Source organism: Sebastes fasciatus, chromosome 8, assembly GCF_043250625.1.
Source record: "Sebastes fasciatus isolate fSebFas1 chromosome 8, fSebFas1.pri, whole genome shotgun sequence".
NCBI classification, from domain to species: domain Eukaryota; kingdom Metazoa; phylum Chordata; class Actinopteri; order Perciformes; family Sebastidae; genus Sebastes; species Sebastes fasciatus.
This window is the reverse complement of record NC_133802.1, coordinates 1,662,769-1,683,364: the sequence shown is the minus strand read 5'-3', so window position 1 is coordinate 1,683,364 and position 20,596 is coordinate 1,662,769. Positions and strand designations below refer to the sequence as shown.

The window sequence follows — 20,596 nt, the reverse complement described above, 5'->3', positions numbered from 1 at the left end:
CACAAGAGAGAAAAAAATGTTTTTTTTACTTCCATCACATACACACAAATGCATGTACATGCATCACTTATTTAAACCCGTTTCCTGTTTGCACAGCTCTTCCTCAAATTGCTGCACTACCTGAAACTAAGGAGGTGACAGTTGGGTCTGATGCGGTCTTGCCCTGTGTGGCTTCAGGATACCCTATACCTGAGATCAAATGGTCCAAGGTAAACAAGATATTTCTGTAATTCAATCAATTTAATGTTTTCAAGATGGAACATTTAAATACATAATGATGTCTGTAGTCTTTATGCTTGAAGAGAGTAAACTTGTTGTTGCTAATATTATTCATAATACTGATTGTGTCTGTTTCTGTATCTAGTTGGATGGAGAGCTTCCTCCCAAGTGTTTCCAAGAAGTCAACGTACTGACGGTTCCTCGCGTCGCCCACGAGGATTCTGGGACGTACGTCTGCACCGCCTCTAACAAACAGGGAAAAGTGGAAGCCTTTACTACACTTCAAGTTCACGGTTAGTCTGCAGTGTGGAGAGTACTGGGAAGTAATGTCATTAAATAAATCAATTAAAGAAAGGTTTGAAGTATGAATTATGATGCTATGTGCTTTTTTCTCAGAGAGAGTGATGCCGTACTTTGCCCAGGAACCCTTGTCCTACCTCACCCTGCCCACCATCAAAAATGCATACAAGGCTTTCAGCATCAAGATCAACTTCAGACCTGATAATGTTGATGGTAAGGAGGTGCAACCTTAAATGTGCTTCACAGCTGAATTGAATAGTTTATTATTGTACACGTTTTTCTTGTTGAATCTTGTGTATGTTTTCTGCTTTTTGTACTATGATGTGTATCATGTTTTTCATATTTCCTCATGTATAACTTCACTGCGTCTTCTGTCCCTGTCCTTGTCTCCCTCACCCACGTGTTGGGAAGGTCTCATATTGTACGCTGGTGAGTCTCAGTGCTTGAGAGCAACAGGAGCTCCAGACTGATGTTGGCAGTGCTGCTTTTTGGCTCCATCAGACATATTTCACATAATCCAGCTCAGAGCTGATTTAGGGGCTGTGAAAGAGATGCAAGAAGATGGTGCATGTTTTTCATAAAGGCTTTTTTCAGTCATGATCACAAATCTACTTTTACACCCCAGTCATCAGCTTCTACTACACAGCATTAACGCTGCTAAACACCACAGTCCCTGTATGCTAGGACTGTTAAAGGCAACGCTACACAAACATTTCTGTTGCTGTTCTTTTATTCAAACATTACTGCGGTTCTGAAAATAGTGAGAGCCACAGTAAGTCAAATTGCCTTTGCAAGAAAATATGGTTTCTTTTAACCTACCCACAGCTGGTGCCGGATGTGTGGGAGCGTGACAGCAAAATGAATAAACAGTGCAGTAAGATGTTTGGAAAACCAAAGGAAAAGACATACAGCTGTTATTCTTTATGTTGACTGGCAACTTATGTGTGACTGTTTGGATTTTTGCTTGTCTCAGCACATCTCACGCATCAGGTAACAAACAAGCTACACATTTATTGCAAAAGCTATTTGAGCATTCTTGGCTCCTTAAATGTATAAATGTGTGATACAAACATCTACAGCATGTTACTGTAAACTTGTTTTACACTTAAAGCTAGGGTTGGTAATCTTCTTCAAAAACATCTTTGTTATATTTGTTGAAATTCTCATTACATCCCGACAGCAATCAATAAATCAAATGCACTGACAAAAAATAAAGAAAAAAGCCAGTATCTGTGGCTGTCGCAGGACTGTAATAAACATGTCCAATCATTTCATTCACCACCTTTATATAGCATCAAAGAACTAATTAAAACCAAACTTATCAGAAAAAATGAACACTTGAACCATCAGCGTGATAAGAGCTAACTAAAATGACAGAAACCATCTTTGGGAAAAATGGATTTGACGTGTACTTTGACTTTTTAGTTTGACCCATGTCCCATCTGCTAACATGGAGGGATTTATGACCTATACCAGCCAACAGGAGGCGATCAAGATGTTTTGGATTCATTTTTGGGAAGCTTTCATGTCGTCCATCTTTATATATGGTCTATGGTACTGACAAAAGCCATGTTGGTTGTTTACATTCATAGTGATAATGTTGGGGGAGTGTCTTTGGAGGGAGGCCTGAAGGGACGGACTGTCAGTGTTGATGACTTGGAGACTTTCTCTAGATCTCAGGACTTTTGGAGCTAGTGCTGCAAGCTACTTTCAGTGGAAAAGAGTTGGCAACACTGGGCTGGGTTTTTAGGTTGGATCATTTTTAAACTCTAGCGCGCTCTTGCTAGTTTCTCAAGATTACCAACCTTAGCTTTAAACAATCAACTTTGTGTTGCACATTCATGCATTTGACTCTCTCTTGATCACTCATTTTCACAACTATCAGAGATGATATACTGTAGATGGAGACATGTTAAGAGGGCATGTTCCTGCTTCCCCATGAGCCCCTGTGGCTCATATAAAGCATGTGTTCCCGGCATGTGGAGACAGAAGAAGGAGGACGAGTTTTACAATGATGCCCAGATAGGATGGCAGCTTATAACCTGGCTTTGGTTGGCTTTAAACTTGCCTCACCATAGCATGCTGCTTTACCACCCAGTTTACCTTGTGTATGACTGACTCTGTTGCAAGCAATGTCCATCCTAACAAGTCACTTACTCTCACATTTAGTCTTAAATCTTTTTTTTCCTGACTAAAAAGTTCTACCAGTGGGATCAGATGGTTATTTCAGGAATATTAAAGAAATAATTATCTTGAGACAACGCTGAAGAACGGAAATTATTCTGTTCCGTCAAGACAATTCTTGAACGAACTGGAAGATTCCACTTGTTTAAATCAAACTACTAGATTTATTGACTTATTGAGATGGATGTTATTGTAGGGTATACGTTTTTTTCTAGTTCTCACTCATCCTGTCTTTGTGGTGTAGGGATGATCCTCTACAATGGCCAGAGAAGGACCACAGGAGCAGACTTTATCTCTCTGGGACTTGTGGGCGGCCGCTTGGAGTTCAGGTCAGTTTGTACTGATCTTAAAAGATCTCCTAAACACTGCATGATGACCATGTTGATAATGATTCTGATGTTGTCTCAGGTTTGACGTGGGCTCTGGCATGGCCACCATACGTGACCCCAACCCTGTCAAACTGGGAGAGTTCCACACAGTTGAGCTGTACCGCAACCACACCTTGGGCTATATCATTGTGGACGGAGGGGAGCTCATCAACGGCAGCTCACAGGTACTTCTGTCAATGTAAATGTAACTCCCACTGTCACATATGTGCATTGAATTCATTAATGTAAGTTACAGTTGGTAACTTAAAGCAAATATAATAAAAAAGTGTTTAGCTGTAGAATGAGAAAGTTTGTGACCCGGCCGCCATGTTGAAAAAAGTCGAGCCAAAACCAAGCACCGCCCACCAGCCGGAGAAAACGTTCTCATTTTACAGCTAAACAGTTCACTACAAGATGATTCTGAGAACATCTGAGGAGAGAAACAGGCATTACAATAACAGAATATTAATTCATATTTGATCTTCCCTAGTTTGACCGTTTAATCAGAGTTCGAGAGTTTCACGAGCTGTGATTGACAGCTGTTGTAGAGACTCCCCAGCTCTGACTAGTTGTTTTCCTTCGGCGTAGTAGAATCTTGCAAATACCATTAGGAGCACTAAAAGGAGGCGGAGGAACTTGATTTTTTTCACAGATTATCTGTCTCATGCACTACTGTCAGGATATACTCATCTCACTCATACTCATCTTCAACCTCTTATCTGGGATCGGGTCGCGGGGGCAACAGCTCCAGCAGGGGACCCCAAACTTCCCTTTCCTGGGCCACATTAACCAGCTCTGACTGGGGGATCCCGAGGCGTTCCCAGGCCAGTGTGGAGATATAATCTCTCCACCTAGTCCTGGGTCTTCCCCGTGGCCTCCTCCCAGCTGGTCGTGCCTGGAACGCCTCCCTAGGGAGGCGCCCATGAAGGGGGCATCATTACTAGATGCCCAAACCACCTCAGCTTTCAACGTAAAGGAGTAGCGGCTCTACTCCGAGTCCCTCACTGATGACTGAGCTTCTCACCCTATCTCTAAGGGAGATGCCAGCCACCCTCCTGAGAAAACCCATATCGGCCGCTTGTACCCGCGATCTAGTTCTTTGGATCATGACCCAGCCCTCATGACCATAGGTGAGAGTACGAACGAAGATTGACCGGTAGATCGAGAGCTTTGCCTTCCGGCTCAGCTCTCTTTTCGTCACAACGGTGCGGTAAAGCGAATGCAATACCCCCCCCCCAATGCTCCGATTCTCCGGTCGATCTCACGCTACATAGTCCCCTTACTCGCGAACAAGACCCCAAGGTACTTGAACTCCTTCACTTGGGGTAAGGACTCATTCCCTACCCGGAGTAGGCAATCCACCGGTTTCCTGCTGAGAACCACGGCCACAGATTTAGAGGTGCTGATCCTCATCCCGGCCGCTTCACACTCGACTGCGAACCGATCCAGTGAGTGCTGAAGGTCGCAGACCGATGATACCAACAGGACCACATCATCTGCAAAAAGCAGCGATGAGATCCTCAATCCTCCGTCTCGATATCCTGTCCATGAATATCACAGGATTGGTGACAAAGCGCAGCCCCGGCGAAGGCCAACCTCCACCGGAAACGAGTCCGACTTACTGCCGAAATCCCGAACAAAGCTCTTGCTTTGGGAGTACAGGGATTGGATGGCCCTGAGAAGTGCCCCCCTCACCCCATACTCCCGCAGCATCCCCACAGTATCTCCCGGGGGACCCGGTCATACGCCTTCTCCAAGTCCACAAAACACATGTAGACTGGAAAGGCATACTCCCAGGCCCCCTCCAGGAATCCTCGTGAGAGTGAAGAGCTGGTCCGTTGTTCCACGGCCAGGACAGAATCCGCATTGTTCCTCTTCGATCCGAGGTTCGAGCAATAGGCCGAACTCTCCTTTCCAGCACCTTGGAGTAGACTTTACCAGGGAGGCCGAGTAGTGTGATACCCCTGTAATTGGCACACACTCTCTGGTCCCCCTGCCACTCCTTAGGCAACGTCACCGACTTCCACGCAATGTTGAAGAGACGTGTGAGGATATTGGGAAAGTTTTATAAAAAGTTTTTTTATCATATTTGTTCAAAGTTACAGACTGCAGCTTTAATATGTTTCATAAATGCACATATCCGGTCCTCAGGGCAAGTTCCAGGGCTTGGATCTGAATGAGGAGCTGCATGTGGGTGGTTACCCCAACTACACAGTCATCACCAAAACTGCAGGAATTAAGACTGGTTTTGTTGGTAAGAAAGAAAATATGGTATAGAGAAAAAAATTCCTGTTGGCTTGAAGACTTGTCCTTATTTAATATTGCTACTATGCAGGCTGTATCCGTCAGCTGGTCATCCAAGGTGAGGAGGTCATCTTCAAAGACCTCGACCGCAGCTCTACTGGTGTCACAAACTGCCCCACGTGCAAAGACCACCCATGCCAGGTCAGTCACATCCATCCACTTGATGTATTTGTAGCCTTCGGTCTGTGTTTAATTCCATCCAGTTCATTTCTTCCATTGTGGTTATTCAGAATGGAGGAAGGTGTGAGGACTCAGAGACCAGCTTGTATAAATGCGGCTGCCCCAGAGGATTCACAGGCAGCAACTGCCAGCACCACTCATCCCTGCATTGTCACTCAGGTACATGGGAATCAACTCTGTCCATATGCACCATTGATAGTGCAATATTATACTAGTAAATAATCAAAATGTTTGCAACCTAAACTCCCACAGAGGCCTGCGGACCAGACGCCACTTGCATCAACCGCCAAAACGGCCTCGGCTATGACTGCCGCTGCCATCTTGGCAAGTTTGGAAACAAATGCATGGATGGTAAGAAAAATATTCTTTTTTTTACATAATAATTTATTGGGAACATCAGGTCTACAGAAACATACAAATAGAGCACAAATGTAAATTATTGTCCCTCCATATTTTTGGTATTTTTCCCCCAAAGCCCCCTCCCACCCAAATCTCACCCATTGCCGATGCAAAAAGGATAAAGAATAAAAAACAAAGTTAGATTTAAAAAAAGAAGCAAATAAGATTAAAAAAATAATAATTTAAATAAAATAAATAATAATAAATTAAGTACACATTGACAGTAATAATAATTACAGGTTAAATCCCAAACTACAGATAAAATAGGCTGATAAAGTAAAGTATTTTTACGAAGATAAACAATATTGGTATCGAATATTTTTCCTTCAAAATATCCTTCAAGAAATTCTAAATTTGAATGCATTTTTCTCCTTGTTATCTTACACTAGGGGAACTGGTGACCACTCCGCTGTTTGATGGCGAGGAGTCATACATAGCCTACCCTCCCCTGACTAACGTCCATGATGACCTGCGTGTTGAGCTGGAGTTCAAGCCGCTGGAAAGAGATGGCCTGATATTCTTCTGTGGAGGGAAGAAAATGAAGGTTGAGGACTTTGTGGCCATCTCCATGGTGGAGGGACACGTAGAGTTCAGATATGAGCTGGGCACAGGTAAAGTATCAAAACTAATCGGTTGTACTGTCATAAAGGTATTGATGGATGTAAGACATTAACGTCTCTCTGGGCCCATCTTGATTTTCAGGCCAGGCGATCCTTCTCAGTCCAGAGCCAGTCTCTCTGGGCCAGTGGCACAGAATCGTGGCCGAGCGAAACAAGAGGGCCGGCCACCTGAAGGTCGATCAAGGTCCAGTGGAGAGAAAGACGTCTCCAGGAAAAGCCCAGGGCCTCAATATCCACACCCCCATGTACCTGGGAGGAGTCCCCAACATGGACATCCTGCCTATGCCCGCCAATGTCAGCGAGCTGTTTGAGGGATGTATAGGAGAGGTGAGCTCTCTCTGTACTGAAAAAGGAAATATAAAGCAATTAATGTTTTCTGTATGCGGTTACTTAAACGTGTCTGCGCTGTGTGCTTAGATTTCCATCAACAACAAGAAGGTGGATCTGTCCTACAGCTTCACAGAAAGCAGATCTATCCGCAAATGTGTGGACAACAGCCCCTGCGACCGCCGGCCGTGCCTGAACGGCGGTCACTGCATGTCCAGTTTTGAATATGAGTACCAGTGCCTCTGTAAGGATGGATTTGAAGGTTAGTGCTCATGCTCAAAGTCTTATTAACACTGGAAAAGACATAGCATTCGTCAGATCTGCCCAGAATTCCTTAGCAACATTTGCAAATCTTTCTCCATGGTTCATTATTATTATTTGCAACACAGCTCTGGATTCAGGTGCACCACGTTTGTGTTTTTCTGCCCATTTTTTCACTTCACTTTCTATAAGTGAAAGATTTTAGGAGCTGTGTTTTGTTGAAGGCGACCTCCTTAACTATCAACTATGCTCATCGGCTTCTAGGAAATCCATGCATCGGGACATAAAAAAAAAAAATCTATTTAAACTAGGACTGTCAATTGATTAAAATATTTACTTGTGATTAATCGCAAATAAATTTAAATAAATAAATTTGTATCTGTTCAAAATGTACCCTAAAGGGAGATTTGTCAAGTATTTAATACTCTTAAGTGGACAAATATGCTTGTCATATGCAAATGTATGTATATATTTATTATTGTAAATCAATTAACAACACAAATCAATGACAGATATTGTCCAGAAACCCTCACAGGTACTGCATTTAACATAAAACAATATGCTCCAATCATAACATGACAAACTGCAGCCCAACAGACAACAACAGCTGTCAGTGTGTCAGTGTGCTGACTTGACTATGACTTGCCCCAACTGCATGTGATTATCATAAAGTGGGCATGTCTGTAAAGGGGAGACTCGTGGGTACCCATAGAACCCATTTACATTCACATATCTGGAGGTCAGAGGTCAAGGGACTCCTTTGAAAACGGCCATGCCAGTTTTTCCTCACCAAAATTTCGTGTAATTGAAGAGTTATTTAGCCTCCTTTGCGACAAGCTAGTATGACATGGTTGGTACCGATGGATTCCTCAGGTTTGCTAGTTTCATATGATACAAGCATCCTCTAGCTTTAAAACTGAGTCTGTGGCTAAATAAAAAACACAATTTGTGTTAAGGTGTTATTATAGCGACAGCCCTAATTAAAACAGATCTGTTCCTTGAAAAATAATGAGCATTTTCCATGTCCATGACCTTTCACCCAGGTGAGCGTTGTGAGGTGGTGAAAGACGTGTGCCAGAGCAACCTTCAATGCCAGAACGGCGGCAGCTGTGTCGACGGCCAGTGTGTGTGTGCACCCGGCCACACGGGCCTGAACTGTGAAGAAAGTAAGTACTGACTAGCTACACAACCATGTATACCTAATATGATATAACAGTCACAGCCAGAAATAGCAGAACGTGTGAGAAAAATATTTAATTGTATTGTTAAAGGGGACATATCATGAAAAACCTTTCCAGTGCTTGTGCTCATACATCTGGGTATCTGGAGTTCCTACCAACCCACAAACTGTGAAATAAGACGACCAAGTCAGTTTTTTGTGGGCTGTCTAGATGAGAAAACATGTGATTCAACAAGCCATTCAAATTTGGCTCCCCTTCCTATGTCACATGCAGGCTCATTAGAATATAGCGCCCACAGTTTGAGAACTACGGCTAAGTTCCAAATCATACACTTTTTCTATTTACTTTTAGTACATTTTGTAGCTACCCTTACAGAGCATGCTTACTTGCATACTGCAAAATGCGACGTGATGTAGTAGGACATCCTGGTATTTTAGTATACTGCATTAGACATACTATGTACTGGGACATGCTAAATCTTTTTCTGGCATACTAAATAGTGTGGTAGTATGGGTGTTGGAACGCACAGTATCTTTGTTAAGGTGCACCATATTTGTCTCGCAAGCCAAGCAGAGCAGACTGGGCTTTTTCAGGAGGGGGTCTTAAAGAGACAGGCTCTAAAACAGAGCGTTTCAGACAGAGCGTGAATACAGGTATAATCAGACAGACAGGATGAGAATAATAATGTGTTTTTTGAACATTAAAGTATGTAAACATGTTCTAGTAGAAACCTAAAATACAAGTATGAACCTGGAAATGAGCATGATATGTCCTCTTTAATTTATGATTCTACAAATTCAGTAGCGGAATCTGTCTAAAAGCAGTTCTGAAAATAATTCTCCATTTCTCCAAAGCATTTGTCCCCCTTCAGTACGTTACTGCAAACATCCTATAGACAAAGATATTCAAAGCTGAAACACTAGACACACAGCCAGAAATGAGGCAATATGACTCATAGTATGAAGCCCTTCTAACATCAGACAGCAAGAGGGTTAACCCAAAGTGATTACGTATGTCTTACCCCTGCACTCTCATGGCTATATATCCTGCACACACAGGCCAGGTCTCCAGCTTCCCCGAGGCCCTGAGGAATTTGGAAAGTAGCGAGGCAAATGGTACAGTATCTCAATATTCAGTCTGCCTGACACGACTGTGACTAACAGGGGCCCGTCTGAGCTCGAGGGGCCCCGTGTCCCTTCCAACGCAACCCAAACCGTCTATTGCCTAACACATGTTCGCACATACCAAACACACGTCTGTACTCAACTGAGGCTCTTATCCCCATCGGACCGTTGGGAGAGGGGAATTCTACATCTTTGCTAAAAGGTAACAGGATGGTAACAGATTTGTGATGCCTGTTTTTGGACCCAGATGGAAATGTGGAATTCCCCTTGTTTTTCTTTTCCCCCTGTCGTCATGATGGCTACTCACAACATAAAATCTCGTCTCCGTCTACCTCAAGAATGCCTTTCTATACAACAAGAATATACACAAAAAATACTTCTTCTTCTCTCTGAAAGTCCAAACACATTTGTGCTGTTACTAACAACTCAAACATGTTTGTTGAAGGCACCGTGTGAGGGTGTTTGGGTGAGATGAGGTGTATTTCAAACATATTCTGTATTAATGCTGCAGTTGGTAACTTTTATACAAATTATTTTAGCATACTGTTGTAAAGGTAGTAAAGGCTGTAAAATGAGAACGTTTAAACCCGGCCACCATGTTGAAAACAGTCGAGCCAAAACCAGCTCATTTTACAGCTAATCACAACACTAAAATATGTTTCAGAAATGATCTGAGGAGGGAAATAGGCATTACAGTAACAGAATCTTGATTCAAGGTTCAAGGTTTTTTATTTGTCATTCATCAATTTCAGCAAAGCAGTCATTTAAAATGGAAATCTTTGGTCTCAGGTTCCTCCAACAATGCTCATAAAATACGTATATATATAAAATAGGAAATCACACAAGTAAAAGTAAGTGCAAAATTATAATCTAAGGCATAAAAAAGTGCAGTTCAAATATAAGTTTTGAATATAAACATAATTAAATATAAAATAATAACGTAAATGTAACTTTATAAATTAGTAATTTATATATATGGTTGTTTTCCTTCGGGCGCGGTGGAATCTTGTAAATGCAATAAGGAGCACAGGACACAGAGGAACCAGATTTCTTCAGAGATTATCTGTTTCGTATACTACTGCCAGGATATAGTGACAGTTTGAACAAATATGATTTAAAAAAAAAAGTTATTTCGATAAAAGTTACCAACTGCAGCTTTAATGTAATATTTGTGCATGGACCCATGGTGAGTTCAGTCTGTGGAAGGTCAGAGATGGTGCAGCGTGTGAGGAAATAGCAAATTGCTCATATGTTGGTGAGGACTGTCATGAGTGTTGCATCATGGAGCCTGGTTTGGACGTACTGAAGAGTTTTGTTGTTTTTGGTTTTGAAATTGCAGTATTTGCATATGATTTTTTGAAGGATCACAAGAGTCGCGGAAATAGTAATAAAGCGTTTAATTGATTAATAACTAATTGTACGATAAAAAATAGGCATTAATATATTTGTTTACAAATGAATGTACAGTATTAATCTATAAATAAATGGACTAAAGTACAACGTAATTAATTATTTGACATTTGAATGGTCAAATGATGGACTCAGCAAATCCAATAGCTAATACGTTTAGGAAAAGCAGCAGAGAAATGTTGCCTTTGTCTGATAATTCAAATAAGTTACTTATTTCTCTTTTTAAACTGCATTTTCAAATAGATTTTTAAATTACATTATTTATTTATAAATTCATGTATGTATTTTTAAATGCTGTACTTATTGACTGTTTTATGTTTTTTTGTAAATCCCTTTTTAATTTTGACTAATTGTTGATGGATTGATATTTAATTTGTAAATTCTTCTTATAATTCTTCTTTTTATTGCCCATTAAAATTTCAAAGAATGAATTACTATGTAATTTAGTCTATTTATTCACAGATTTATTAATTCATTTGTAAACAGATTTATCAATGCCTATTTTTATTTACAGTTCATTATTAATCAATTAATAACATTATCTTCCTCTTACAAATGAAAAGTTGTAAGCAATAAAACACCCAATTTCTGATTTCTATACACTAGAAGTGTTGCTGTTACAGACTTGCATGGTCTGGTGTGTGCTTATATGGTGGCTAACGTTAGCTAACTTCAGACAGATATTACTTTGTGACTGAGTCAGTTTGCTGACTTTATTATCTTTCTTTACTTGTGCTACGGCCACGCTGTATAGATTTAGTTGTATCACTGTAGTAAAACAAGAAGTAACACACCGTGTTTATGGAATTTATCTCTGACATGCTAAAACCTACTGTGACAGTAGCACAAACAAAGAAGAGTAACAAGGTCAACAAACTAATTCAGTAATATCAGCCACCATAAGCTATATTGCTTATGAATTCAACTTTTCATTGGTAAGAGGAAAAATGTATTTCTTTATTTTAAATGTTACATAGTCTCACTTTAAACACCACCAACAAATCAAATACTTTGCTGAGTGATTTCAGTGAAAGAATACCTCTTTGTCTATAACTGTTGTATCTAACCAAGCCCGTCTTACCAGAGTTTCTTCCATGCTTTCGCCACTGGAGGGCACCATAACAGTGAGAATGAAAGTCCACAGCAGCCTTACACTTATTTGAATATCATTTTTAACCTGTATTTACTGTATTTGTTTCTAGATTCACCCTATCAGTATGCAGCTCATTTCCATGATGATGGATACATTGCCCTTCCTAAATCCATTTTCCCAAGAAGGTAACTGTATTTTGTTTTTCTACACCGTTATAGCACAGTGTTTCTTAAATGGGGGTACTAGCTGGAGTACTGAAGGGGGTAGGTGAGATTTTTAAAATGTTAAATGTCTTATTGATGAAATTTCTATGCAGACAAATATTAAAAATAATAATAATAATACATCTACAGAGCCTTTAAAAACGTGCCAAATAAATGTATGGCTTTTCCTGAAAAAAAAATATTATGATGAATATTTTTTGCGGGTCCAAAATGAATGTTTTGTTTATCTCTGTGGAAGATATCTGACGTTTGGTTCCAACTTCTAACAAGGCCTGTGAGCCAATAGTAAAACAACGTTGGTATCACGTGGTATCTCTGGGTCGTCAGTTAGTGTGCAAAAAAAACAGATAGATGGCAGAGATTGATGGTAAGTGCCTGGCAACCATTTGTTGTGAAGTCAATGGAATGGAATGGTGACATCTACTGGCTGAATGTTATCAATGTTATCAATAGCACCTTTAATTTAAAAAATATCAGTCATGCATAATTCCTAAAATAATGATATTATTATGAGTTCAATGACAAAATTTAAATGTAAGTTTGATAAACTACATTTTATATACAATATTCCTATTTTCAATACAATCATTAACTGCCGTAAACTGTCAACTGCTGCAACAAACACTTCTTTTTCTATAAAAAAAGGTTTTGCGCTGGTTATGGAGTACTTGGCTGAGAACATATTTCAAAGGGTGTACATTATTGAAAAAAGTTTGAGAACCACTGCTATAGCAGACGGTGTATTATTAGGAGTTCATGTAACAATGCCTCATGGGTCAAATTATTGTCATTTTTTCTGTTTTAGTGCCCATGACTCGCCAGAGACCATCGAACTGGAGATCAACACAAGCTCCTCTGAGGGGCTGATCTTGTGGCACGGAGTGGTAAGTCCTGGTCCTGTCCTGACACTTATTTATAAAACTGAGCCCTGGTTTTAATCCACATCTTAAACCTGATACTCACATGCTTCCCTTCCACCTTTTCATCATCACTCTAACTTTGCAACTGCACTTCAGCACCCTTAATCATCCCCATTACCTCATCTGTAAATAAATGATGCTCATTAATGTTCTCATAGCATTCAGAGAGTTGTTTTACTTACATGTCACCAATAATACAGCTCTTACATTGTCTTTCATTTCAGTGTTAACTGTCTAATTCATACTTGTGCCACTGAGGCTGAGACATTGTCGGACAAGTTGGCTGCGAGCCCGGCTCCATCTCACACCACTAAATAAATGCATGTTGCTTCTCTAACTCACCCTCCATTTTCCTCAGGAGACCAATGGCGCACGCAATTTGCGAAAGGTGCATGCTAGTAAAAAGGTATCCACTCAAACACAAGACACTCCTTGTTTATTTTGCATGACTCATAACATGTGTGTTACATTTTATTATGTATATTTATAAGATACTTGTGGAGAAACACGCCATTTGAAATGAAAAAGTGTTTGTTTTGCACAATGTGCATGATGGCTTCTATTGTCACTGTTGGGACTTTTCATGGAAGGTTTTATGTCACACTTTTACAAATACTGTTGGATGCAATCTGTTTGCATTGCGTCATATTTGCAATCATAACAGTTGGTGCGGAAAATGACTGCAGGGCAGCTGTTCAGTGGTTCACAGTATTCAATCGCACAACATCCTCTCCCTCTGCTGACTAAACACATTTACTTCCAGGAACTTGGAGAACACGGCAAAGGCAAGGACTTCATCAGCCTCGGCCTGCAGAATGGACACCTTGTTTTCAGGTGACTCAGCCCTGTAACTCCGTAGCTCTGTGGACATCTAGATGAGTTTTTATTATTTTCAGCTCATATTAATGGGGTAGTAATGCTCATGATTTGTATGATATCCAGTTACCAGTTGGGCAGCGGAGAGGCAGAGATCTTGTCCCGGAGGGCCATCAATGATGGGAGATGGCATAAGGTCACAGCAGTCAGGTCTGTATGTTTATATATACATATATACATACATTTAAATGTATGTATATATGTATGCATATACTGTATATATAGCTGTTTTGTTTTTATAAATATATATACTGTACTAACTATATCAGATATTATCAATATATTAACTGCATCTGCAGTTTTCTGATTTGTCTGTGCATGTTCAGTGCTCGTATTGAGTTGTGTTTTGTCTCCTTGTGCTCTTGCAGAACTGGAAAAGATGGATACATCCGGATTGATGGAGGAGCCACGTTACATGGACAGTCTAAAGGCAGGAGCCTCATGGTCAACACCAAGGGCAGTATATACCTTGGTGAGTGGATTGAAAGCAGATCACGATGTTGGGCTCAGTGGTCGATGACTTTCATCGGCCCAATCCTAATTTAAATGGAGTGTAGAAAAATAGAAGGCTTTATACTTTTCATTTAACAGGTTGTAAAAAAAACAAGACTCGGTCAAAACCAAGTATATGTCTGGACCGTATCTGGTCAGGATGTGAATTTGTGGGTAAATTGTTACACAAATAGTCAGTGGTCATGTCAATAATGTTTTATGAACATTTTTGTCCACTTATATCTTAATGTTTGATTGAAAGACAACTTATAATGAAGCAAATGACATTCAGTAATAGTAAATGGTAACATTTACTAGTCAGTATATTATAAATTGTATACAAGGTGAAAAGGTATTAGCATGACATACAGTACGCAAGGTTAACAGTATTTCAGTTTTTTATTAAAGCATGTGTATCAAAAGCATTCATCATATAAGTGGTGTGTAACAATATACACATACTTATATTTTAAGTATAAGTTTATCAGCGTTGAGATTCCCCCGCTGTCATCACTGATGTTGTTGCTGCCGTATTTATTCCTAGATGGAGTGTTAATGGAGCAGCTACAATGTTAGCATAGCCTGGCAGTGATCGATCCGAACTCCATTCAGAAAACAAGCATCTTAAAAGTTGTTTACTTGTCGTCTTGCAGAGAGACTTCATAAAGCATGAATTCAGACTTTTTACAAATCAACATCATAATGTCGTTATTCTGGCATCATTTTGATCCGTTTATTGTATTATTATTATTATTATTATTATTTTGGGTTCATACCGCAGTAGCAACGTGTGGCTTGCTAAATACAGATACAGTGTGTAAATACAGCTCGCCGCCAGGTGACGTTATGAACCCAGACACAACAGCGTTTGGTTTTCTGACATATCTGGGACTTCCACAACATGTTCAAAGCAGCAACAGTGGTTATTTCTGGAGGAAAGCGAGACGAAAAATGTGCTTTGCGCTTGGTGTGAATGCACGGTAACACAATACAAAGCACAACATAACGTAACTTAAACGAACATAAACAATAGCACATGCACAACAACAGCACTATGTAATGATACATTGAACTGCTGACACGCTCCCCAGAAAACATAAACACAGAACTGTTCTCCGCCTTTTCATTTTGAAAGAGCAACGGCCAATGAGGAAACTCCAACAGTCGGCTGACCAATCCTGTAACTTCATCATTCAGTCAGTTAGTCAGTGACAGACTTCTGCGGTCCAGCCAAAAACTGTGTGGCTAGCTAACTTATCTGAAAACACTGATGACTAAACCCAGGAAGAGCGCCGGCTTTTGAAGCAAGTTTTGTTTTTTTGTTTTTTTTACTGTTAAGCTAGCTAGCTATCCACACAATTAAACTAGCTATCCTCTAGATTGGTACATTTTCTCAGTTTTGGGGCTCCATGTCATAGACTGTATATAAGAAGTGGACGTAATCATCGGGACGTTACCCATTGGTTTGTGGACTGCTGTTTTGATGCCTCGAGTTCAGCATTTTGGCCGTCGCCATCTTGTTTTTTTGCAACCAGAAGTGACACAAGAGGGTGGAACTTAGAACAACCGAACGCTGAAAAAGACATTTTAGGCGACCAAAAGGTTGTAATTAACTTTCATGAAATGAAATGAATGAAAACCCACTGTGGGTAAGACGAAAACATGGACAACTCCCAGATCAGACAACGCCGTGGTAGCGACCTGTCAATCACCAAAGCATCCCCTGCTTTTTGGTCTATCTGACTCTAAATGGGATCATCATTTACTAAATGAACATCATGCTGTATTGAAGAAGACTTGAAACTAGTGATTGAAACCATAAACTCATGTTTACAATGTTTACTGAGGTAATAAATCAAGAGAGAAGTAGACTCATTTTCTCATAGACTTCTATACAACCAGACTTCTTTTAACAACCAGAGGAGTCGCCTCCTGCTGGCTGTTAATAAGAATGCAAGTTTAAAGCACTTCAGTATTGGCTTCACTTTTCAGACCCAGAGGTAGCCCACTGCTCCGTATAAAAGAGTTCATCACTGCAGAAATTGAAAATGTAACCTTATTTAGTTGATTTTCTGTATTTCTCCCAAATTTCTTCATTTATTTCAAGCTATATCAGAGACCAAAATCTCCTCAAAACTGTTTTGTGGGTCCAAATGTTCAAAGAGAAACTTTCTCACATGTTGCTTTCTGTGTGTGTGTTGTGACAGGTGGAGCCCCAGACATGGCTGCTATGACTGGAGGGAAGTTTTTGTCTGGAATGACGGGCTGCGTGAGGAACCTGGCACTGATGAACGCCCGGCCGGGACAGCAGCCAGCCCAGGCCATCGACCTGCAGACCCACGCAGCCCACGGTGTCAATGTGCTGCCGTGCTCTTCATAGATCGCAGCATATACACTTACACAAACACACACATACACACACACAGAGACTATGGAGTGATGTCATACACACACAGCAGACTCACACAGAGAGACTTGGTGCTTTGCTGCTACCAAAAAAAATGACACAACAGGATATGTTTCTCTGTGTGCAGTAAAACCAAAAAAAAGAGAGAAAAAATGAAACGATATTAACAAGTCTTCTCTTCGTCAGTGTTGTATTCTCAATGAAGGACTATTAACACAGGAGAACCAGTACAGTTTACATACTTCCAGCAGTAGTTTTAGCCATGAGAAGAGTAAGAGTAAAACATATTAGACCTTCTACGATGGGTCAGATCCTATGGAGTTGGAGATGTTTTTACAGCACTGAATTTTTATTTATATACATATGAATATATATATATATTATATTTGTGGGGGGAAAAACATGCAAACTAACCATAACTGCTCTGCAACTTTCCTAGAGTTTATTCTGGGTTCTAATACTGTGTGTCCAGGGCTTTTTAAAGGCCTAACTGTATTAATACTTGAAGATGTTTAGGCCTTCTTTCTTCACTTTTGTAGAGGAACTTTTCTTGTTTGGGCGCGCGCAAGCGAGCATGCTTACAGTCTTTTGCAAATAGTTGGAAGAGGAGCACACATGGTCACGGTCACACGCAGCTTCAGTACACAACTCAGGTTATCAAATACAAATTAATAACCGCTACTGTTACGAAGTTCTGTCGCTTTAACTCGGCTGATTTTTTTTTTTTTTGCTTTGCGAGTCATTCACAGCGCTGTTGTGTCTTCCGTGTCTGTATTTGTTCTTTTTTATGAAAAAGAAAGAAACCTTGGTGCTAACGTCAGACATGAAGATACAGCACATAGTCATGTGGTAGTCTGTCTGTCACATGTAGAGTAATTCGGTTACTTAGATTAAGAACATCTAACGGTATTCGCTAGTGTCCTGTTTGTTGATATGCATGGCGTTTGAGGGTGATTTTATAAGAATGTGGCATGATTTGTTGCCTCCGCAGCCTTATTTGATTGAGTAGATCTCATAAAAGCAGTTTTAAAGAGCTGAAAAGGGTGTCATTTTTTATGTGTGGTTGTTTAAGATGATTTATGTGTAAAACTATCTGCCAGACAGGTAGATATCTCTAGAGAATGAGTGTTGTATGCTCGTAAATGTGTTGGTTATGTGTGTCTCAGCCTCTTCCATTTCTCACAGGTCACTCTAGCCCCAGTATGGAGTCAGGTGTGTGTGTGTGTGTGTGTGTGTCATTATCCATATCCTCAGGAGGGTCAACCCAGAACTGCCTCAAGATGTTACTTAATTTTCAGGTTTGGTAGCTTTAGCGATAATTCAGTAAGCTATAAAACCCTGAAGGCTCTGTGGTTTTCTCTGCAGAAGGAGATTCATCAGCAGTTGGGATAGCGTTCGGTTGTGTTAGGAATGCAGCGGAAGCCTCCTGCAGGTGCTGTGACCAGTAGTGTAGCTCTGATAAAGCATGCTCGCCCTCCTTTAGTCGACCACACCACAACACCACGACGGCACGATCACTTTGGGGGTTCGCAAACCTTTTTTTTCTCATTTTTGTAAGCTTAAAATATTTGTATTAATATCCTTTTTAAAATTAAAATGAGCACTATCCTTTCACTTAGAGTTGCCTCATTTTTATTTATTTTATTTTTGTTTTTCTTCTCCTTTTCATCGCTTTTGTTTCAAGGCTTGATTCTGCTGTTTTTTAGAGCAATCACTACTTGCTATTTTCTTTCCTGTGGTTATTGTGTATTGCCTCCCACATCCCCTTGTTTTTCCCCCTCATGTTTGAGTTGGAAGTTCTTCACAGATCCCCAATCAAGTTCCACATGTAAAACCTGGAGCTGCCTGGTCAAATGGTTGGAAACTGGTCTTATTATTCACTCAGTGAAAAAAGTCTTACAGGCTCCAAATGCAACGAATGGATTATTTATCTACGCAGAAAGTTGTCATCATGTTTTGTTCAGATATGAATATGTGAATCGAACAGAGCCACTGTTGTGGTCCAGGTTTAGGACACACGGCAGGTCGTGAAATAGTCACGAAATGGAATCTATTTGATTTGTGTACAGAGACACAGATTTCCCTTTTTTTTGTGAAGCTCTGCACGACTTTGCTTTTTGCTTTTTCCTACGAATGTCAGCAACACAATTTCCGCCCCAGTCTTTTCAAAATTAAACGACTTCGTTAGGTTTAGGAAAAGATCGACTTGGTAAGGCTTAGGCAACAAACTACTTAAGTTTAGGAAAAGAACGACTTGGTAAGGCTTACGCAATACAACTACTTAGTTAGCTTTAGGAAAAGATCGTGGTTTGGGTTTAAATAACTCCAAAAGTGCTGCAACTTAAGTACGGAAGTTACACAACAAATATATCAACGTTGACTTCTGGTTTCACATGGGACACGACCACCGGTCTCCTGGGCCACTCCTCGTACTTCCCGGTTCACAATTACGTGGATTACATAATACAATTGGTTTTGTGCTGAACATCACGAAAAGAATTTGAAATTCGTGTCTATGTACACAAGTCAATACATTCAATTTTGTGACTATTTCACAAACTGCTGTACGATTGGGTTGAGGTTTAGGACACTGAAGCAGAGAATGACGTGTGCGCCCCTTGTTGGGTGCCTTTTTGTGTATCTGCTCTTAAACTGGATTTTCATATATACACTGTACACTCTTGCTTCCAGTGGTTGTTTTTAGGCCATTGCAAACTATGACAGGTGCACTTTTAAGTAATGATGGACATTTTTATTTTGAAATTTGTTTCACTTCTGAATGGCAGAAAAAGTGGATAACTTGCATAAAAGAATGAAAGTGTACCAGATTAAATATTGTCCATGTCAGGACGACCTGACTGCTCCACTTCCAATGTTGAAAAGACGCCCCCCTTGCCCTCGGTGTTTCTTAATTAAAAACAAAATTCATGTGCTATTTGTAATCTTGTGAGTTTTATTTTTTCCGCCTCAGTATAACTGTATTGCTCTGTATTTTGTATTTTTGCTTCAAATCACTTCATTGTTCCCAAATAATCCATTGCACAGGTAAGCGTTTAGGTGAGCCGGTCCCTGAAGAGAGGCCAATTACGCCGCCAAAGTTAAGCCTCAGTGTTCCCTTGTAGAGGTAAGCCTACACCCAAATCAGGTTTCTAACATAAACCTGTCCCATCGGGTACAGTACTCTCATCTTATAGAATCTACTGTATTTATCTGTGAAATTTCCTTGGCATATAAATATAATAATAATATATAAATATAAATATGTAAAGCATCATGCAAAGTGAATGTGCCAGCAAAAGTTGGAAGAACAAAAAAAGACGAGGTTAAGTATGTTGTTGACGCTGATAGTGTACAATGCATAGACTGTATAAGAAGTGGATGTAGTCACCATGACGTCACCCATTGATTTGTGGACTACATCTTGAAGCCTCGAGTTTGGCATTTTGGCCGCCGCCTTGGTTTTGAGCCGTCGCCATCTTGTTTTTTTTGCAACCAGTAGTGACACGAGGGTGGAGTTAAGTATACAACCAAACGCTGAATAAGACGTTTTTAAGCAACCAAAACTTTCATGAAGTGAAAACACACTGTGAAAGGGTTAAAGCTGCATTATCAGTATATTTTTAGCATCATCGGGCAAAAATCCCATAATAACCTTTTAGCATATTGTAATTCAAGTGTTCTGAGAGATAACTAGACTTCTGCTCCTC

General features: G+C 40.3%; 1 protein-coding gene across 15 annotated transcripts in view; it reads left to right on the top strand.

The window, feature by feature from the left end:
* The window catches only part of hspg2 (heparan sulfate proteoglycan 2), a 160,309-nt gene extending 140,487 nt beyond the window's left edge, over positions 1 to 19,822 (top strand). For 6 of the 15 annotated variants that reach the window (XM_074642440.1, XM_074642436.1, XM_074642439.1 and 3 more), the window contains 22 exons: positions 97 to 209; positions 365 to 512; positions 616 to 732; positions 931 to 948; positions 2,948 to 3,032; positions 3,112 to 3,256; positions 5,223 to 5,325; positions 5,407 to 5,516; positions 5,606 to 5,714; positions 5,808 to 5,906; positions 6,344 to 6,565; positions 6,657 to 6,901; positions 6,992 to 7,163; positions 8,206 to 8,328; positions 9,402 to 9,458; positions 12,080 to 12,155; positions 13,000 to 13,078; positions 13,473 to 13,520; positions 13,878 to 13,948; positions 14,057 to 14,140; positions 14,359 to 14,462; positions 16,690 to 19,822. In XM_074642440.1, coding sequence (XP_074498541.1) covers positions 97 to 209; positions 365 to 512; positions 616 to 732; positions 931 to 948; positions 2,948 to 3,032; positions 3,112 to 3,256; positions 5,223 to 5,325; positions 5,407 to 5,516; positions 5,606 to 5,714; positions 5,808 to 5,906; positions 6,344 to 6,565; positions 6,657 to 6,901; positions 6,992 to 7,163; positions 8,206 to 8,328; positions 9,402 to 9,458; positions 12,080 to 12,155; positions 13,000 to 13,078; positions 13,473 to 13,520; positions 13,878 to 13,948; positions 14,057 to 14,140; positions 14,359 to 14,462; positions 16,690 to 16,862 — 2,501 coding nt within the window. In that variant the 3' untranslated portion in view covers positions 16,863 to 19,822. The remainder of the gene's footprint in view (positions 1 to 96; positions 210 to 364; positions 513 to 615; positions 733 to 930; positions 949 to 2,947; positions 3,033 to 3,111; positions 3,257 to 5,222; positions 5,326 to 5,406; positions 5,517 to 5,605; positions 5,715 to 5,807; positions 5,907 to 6,343; positions 6,566 to 6,656; positions 6,902 to 6,991; positions 7,164 to 8,205; positions 8,329 to 9,401; positions 9,459 to 12,079; positions 12,156 to 12,999; positions 13,079 to 13,472; positions 13,521 to 13,877; positions 13,949 to 14,056; positions 14,141 to 14,358; positions 14,463 to 16,689) is intronic. The other 9 variants (XM_074642452.1, XM_074642451.1, XM_074642444.1 and 6 more) reach the window with 7 other exon arrangements.
* Positions 19,823 to 20,596: the final 774 nt, after the last annotated feature.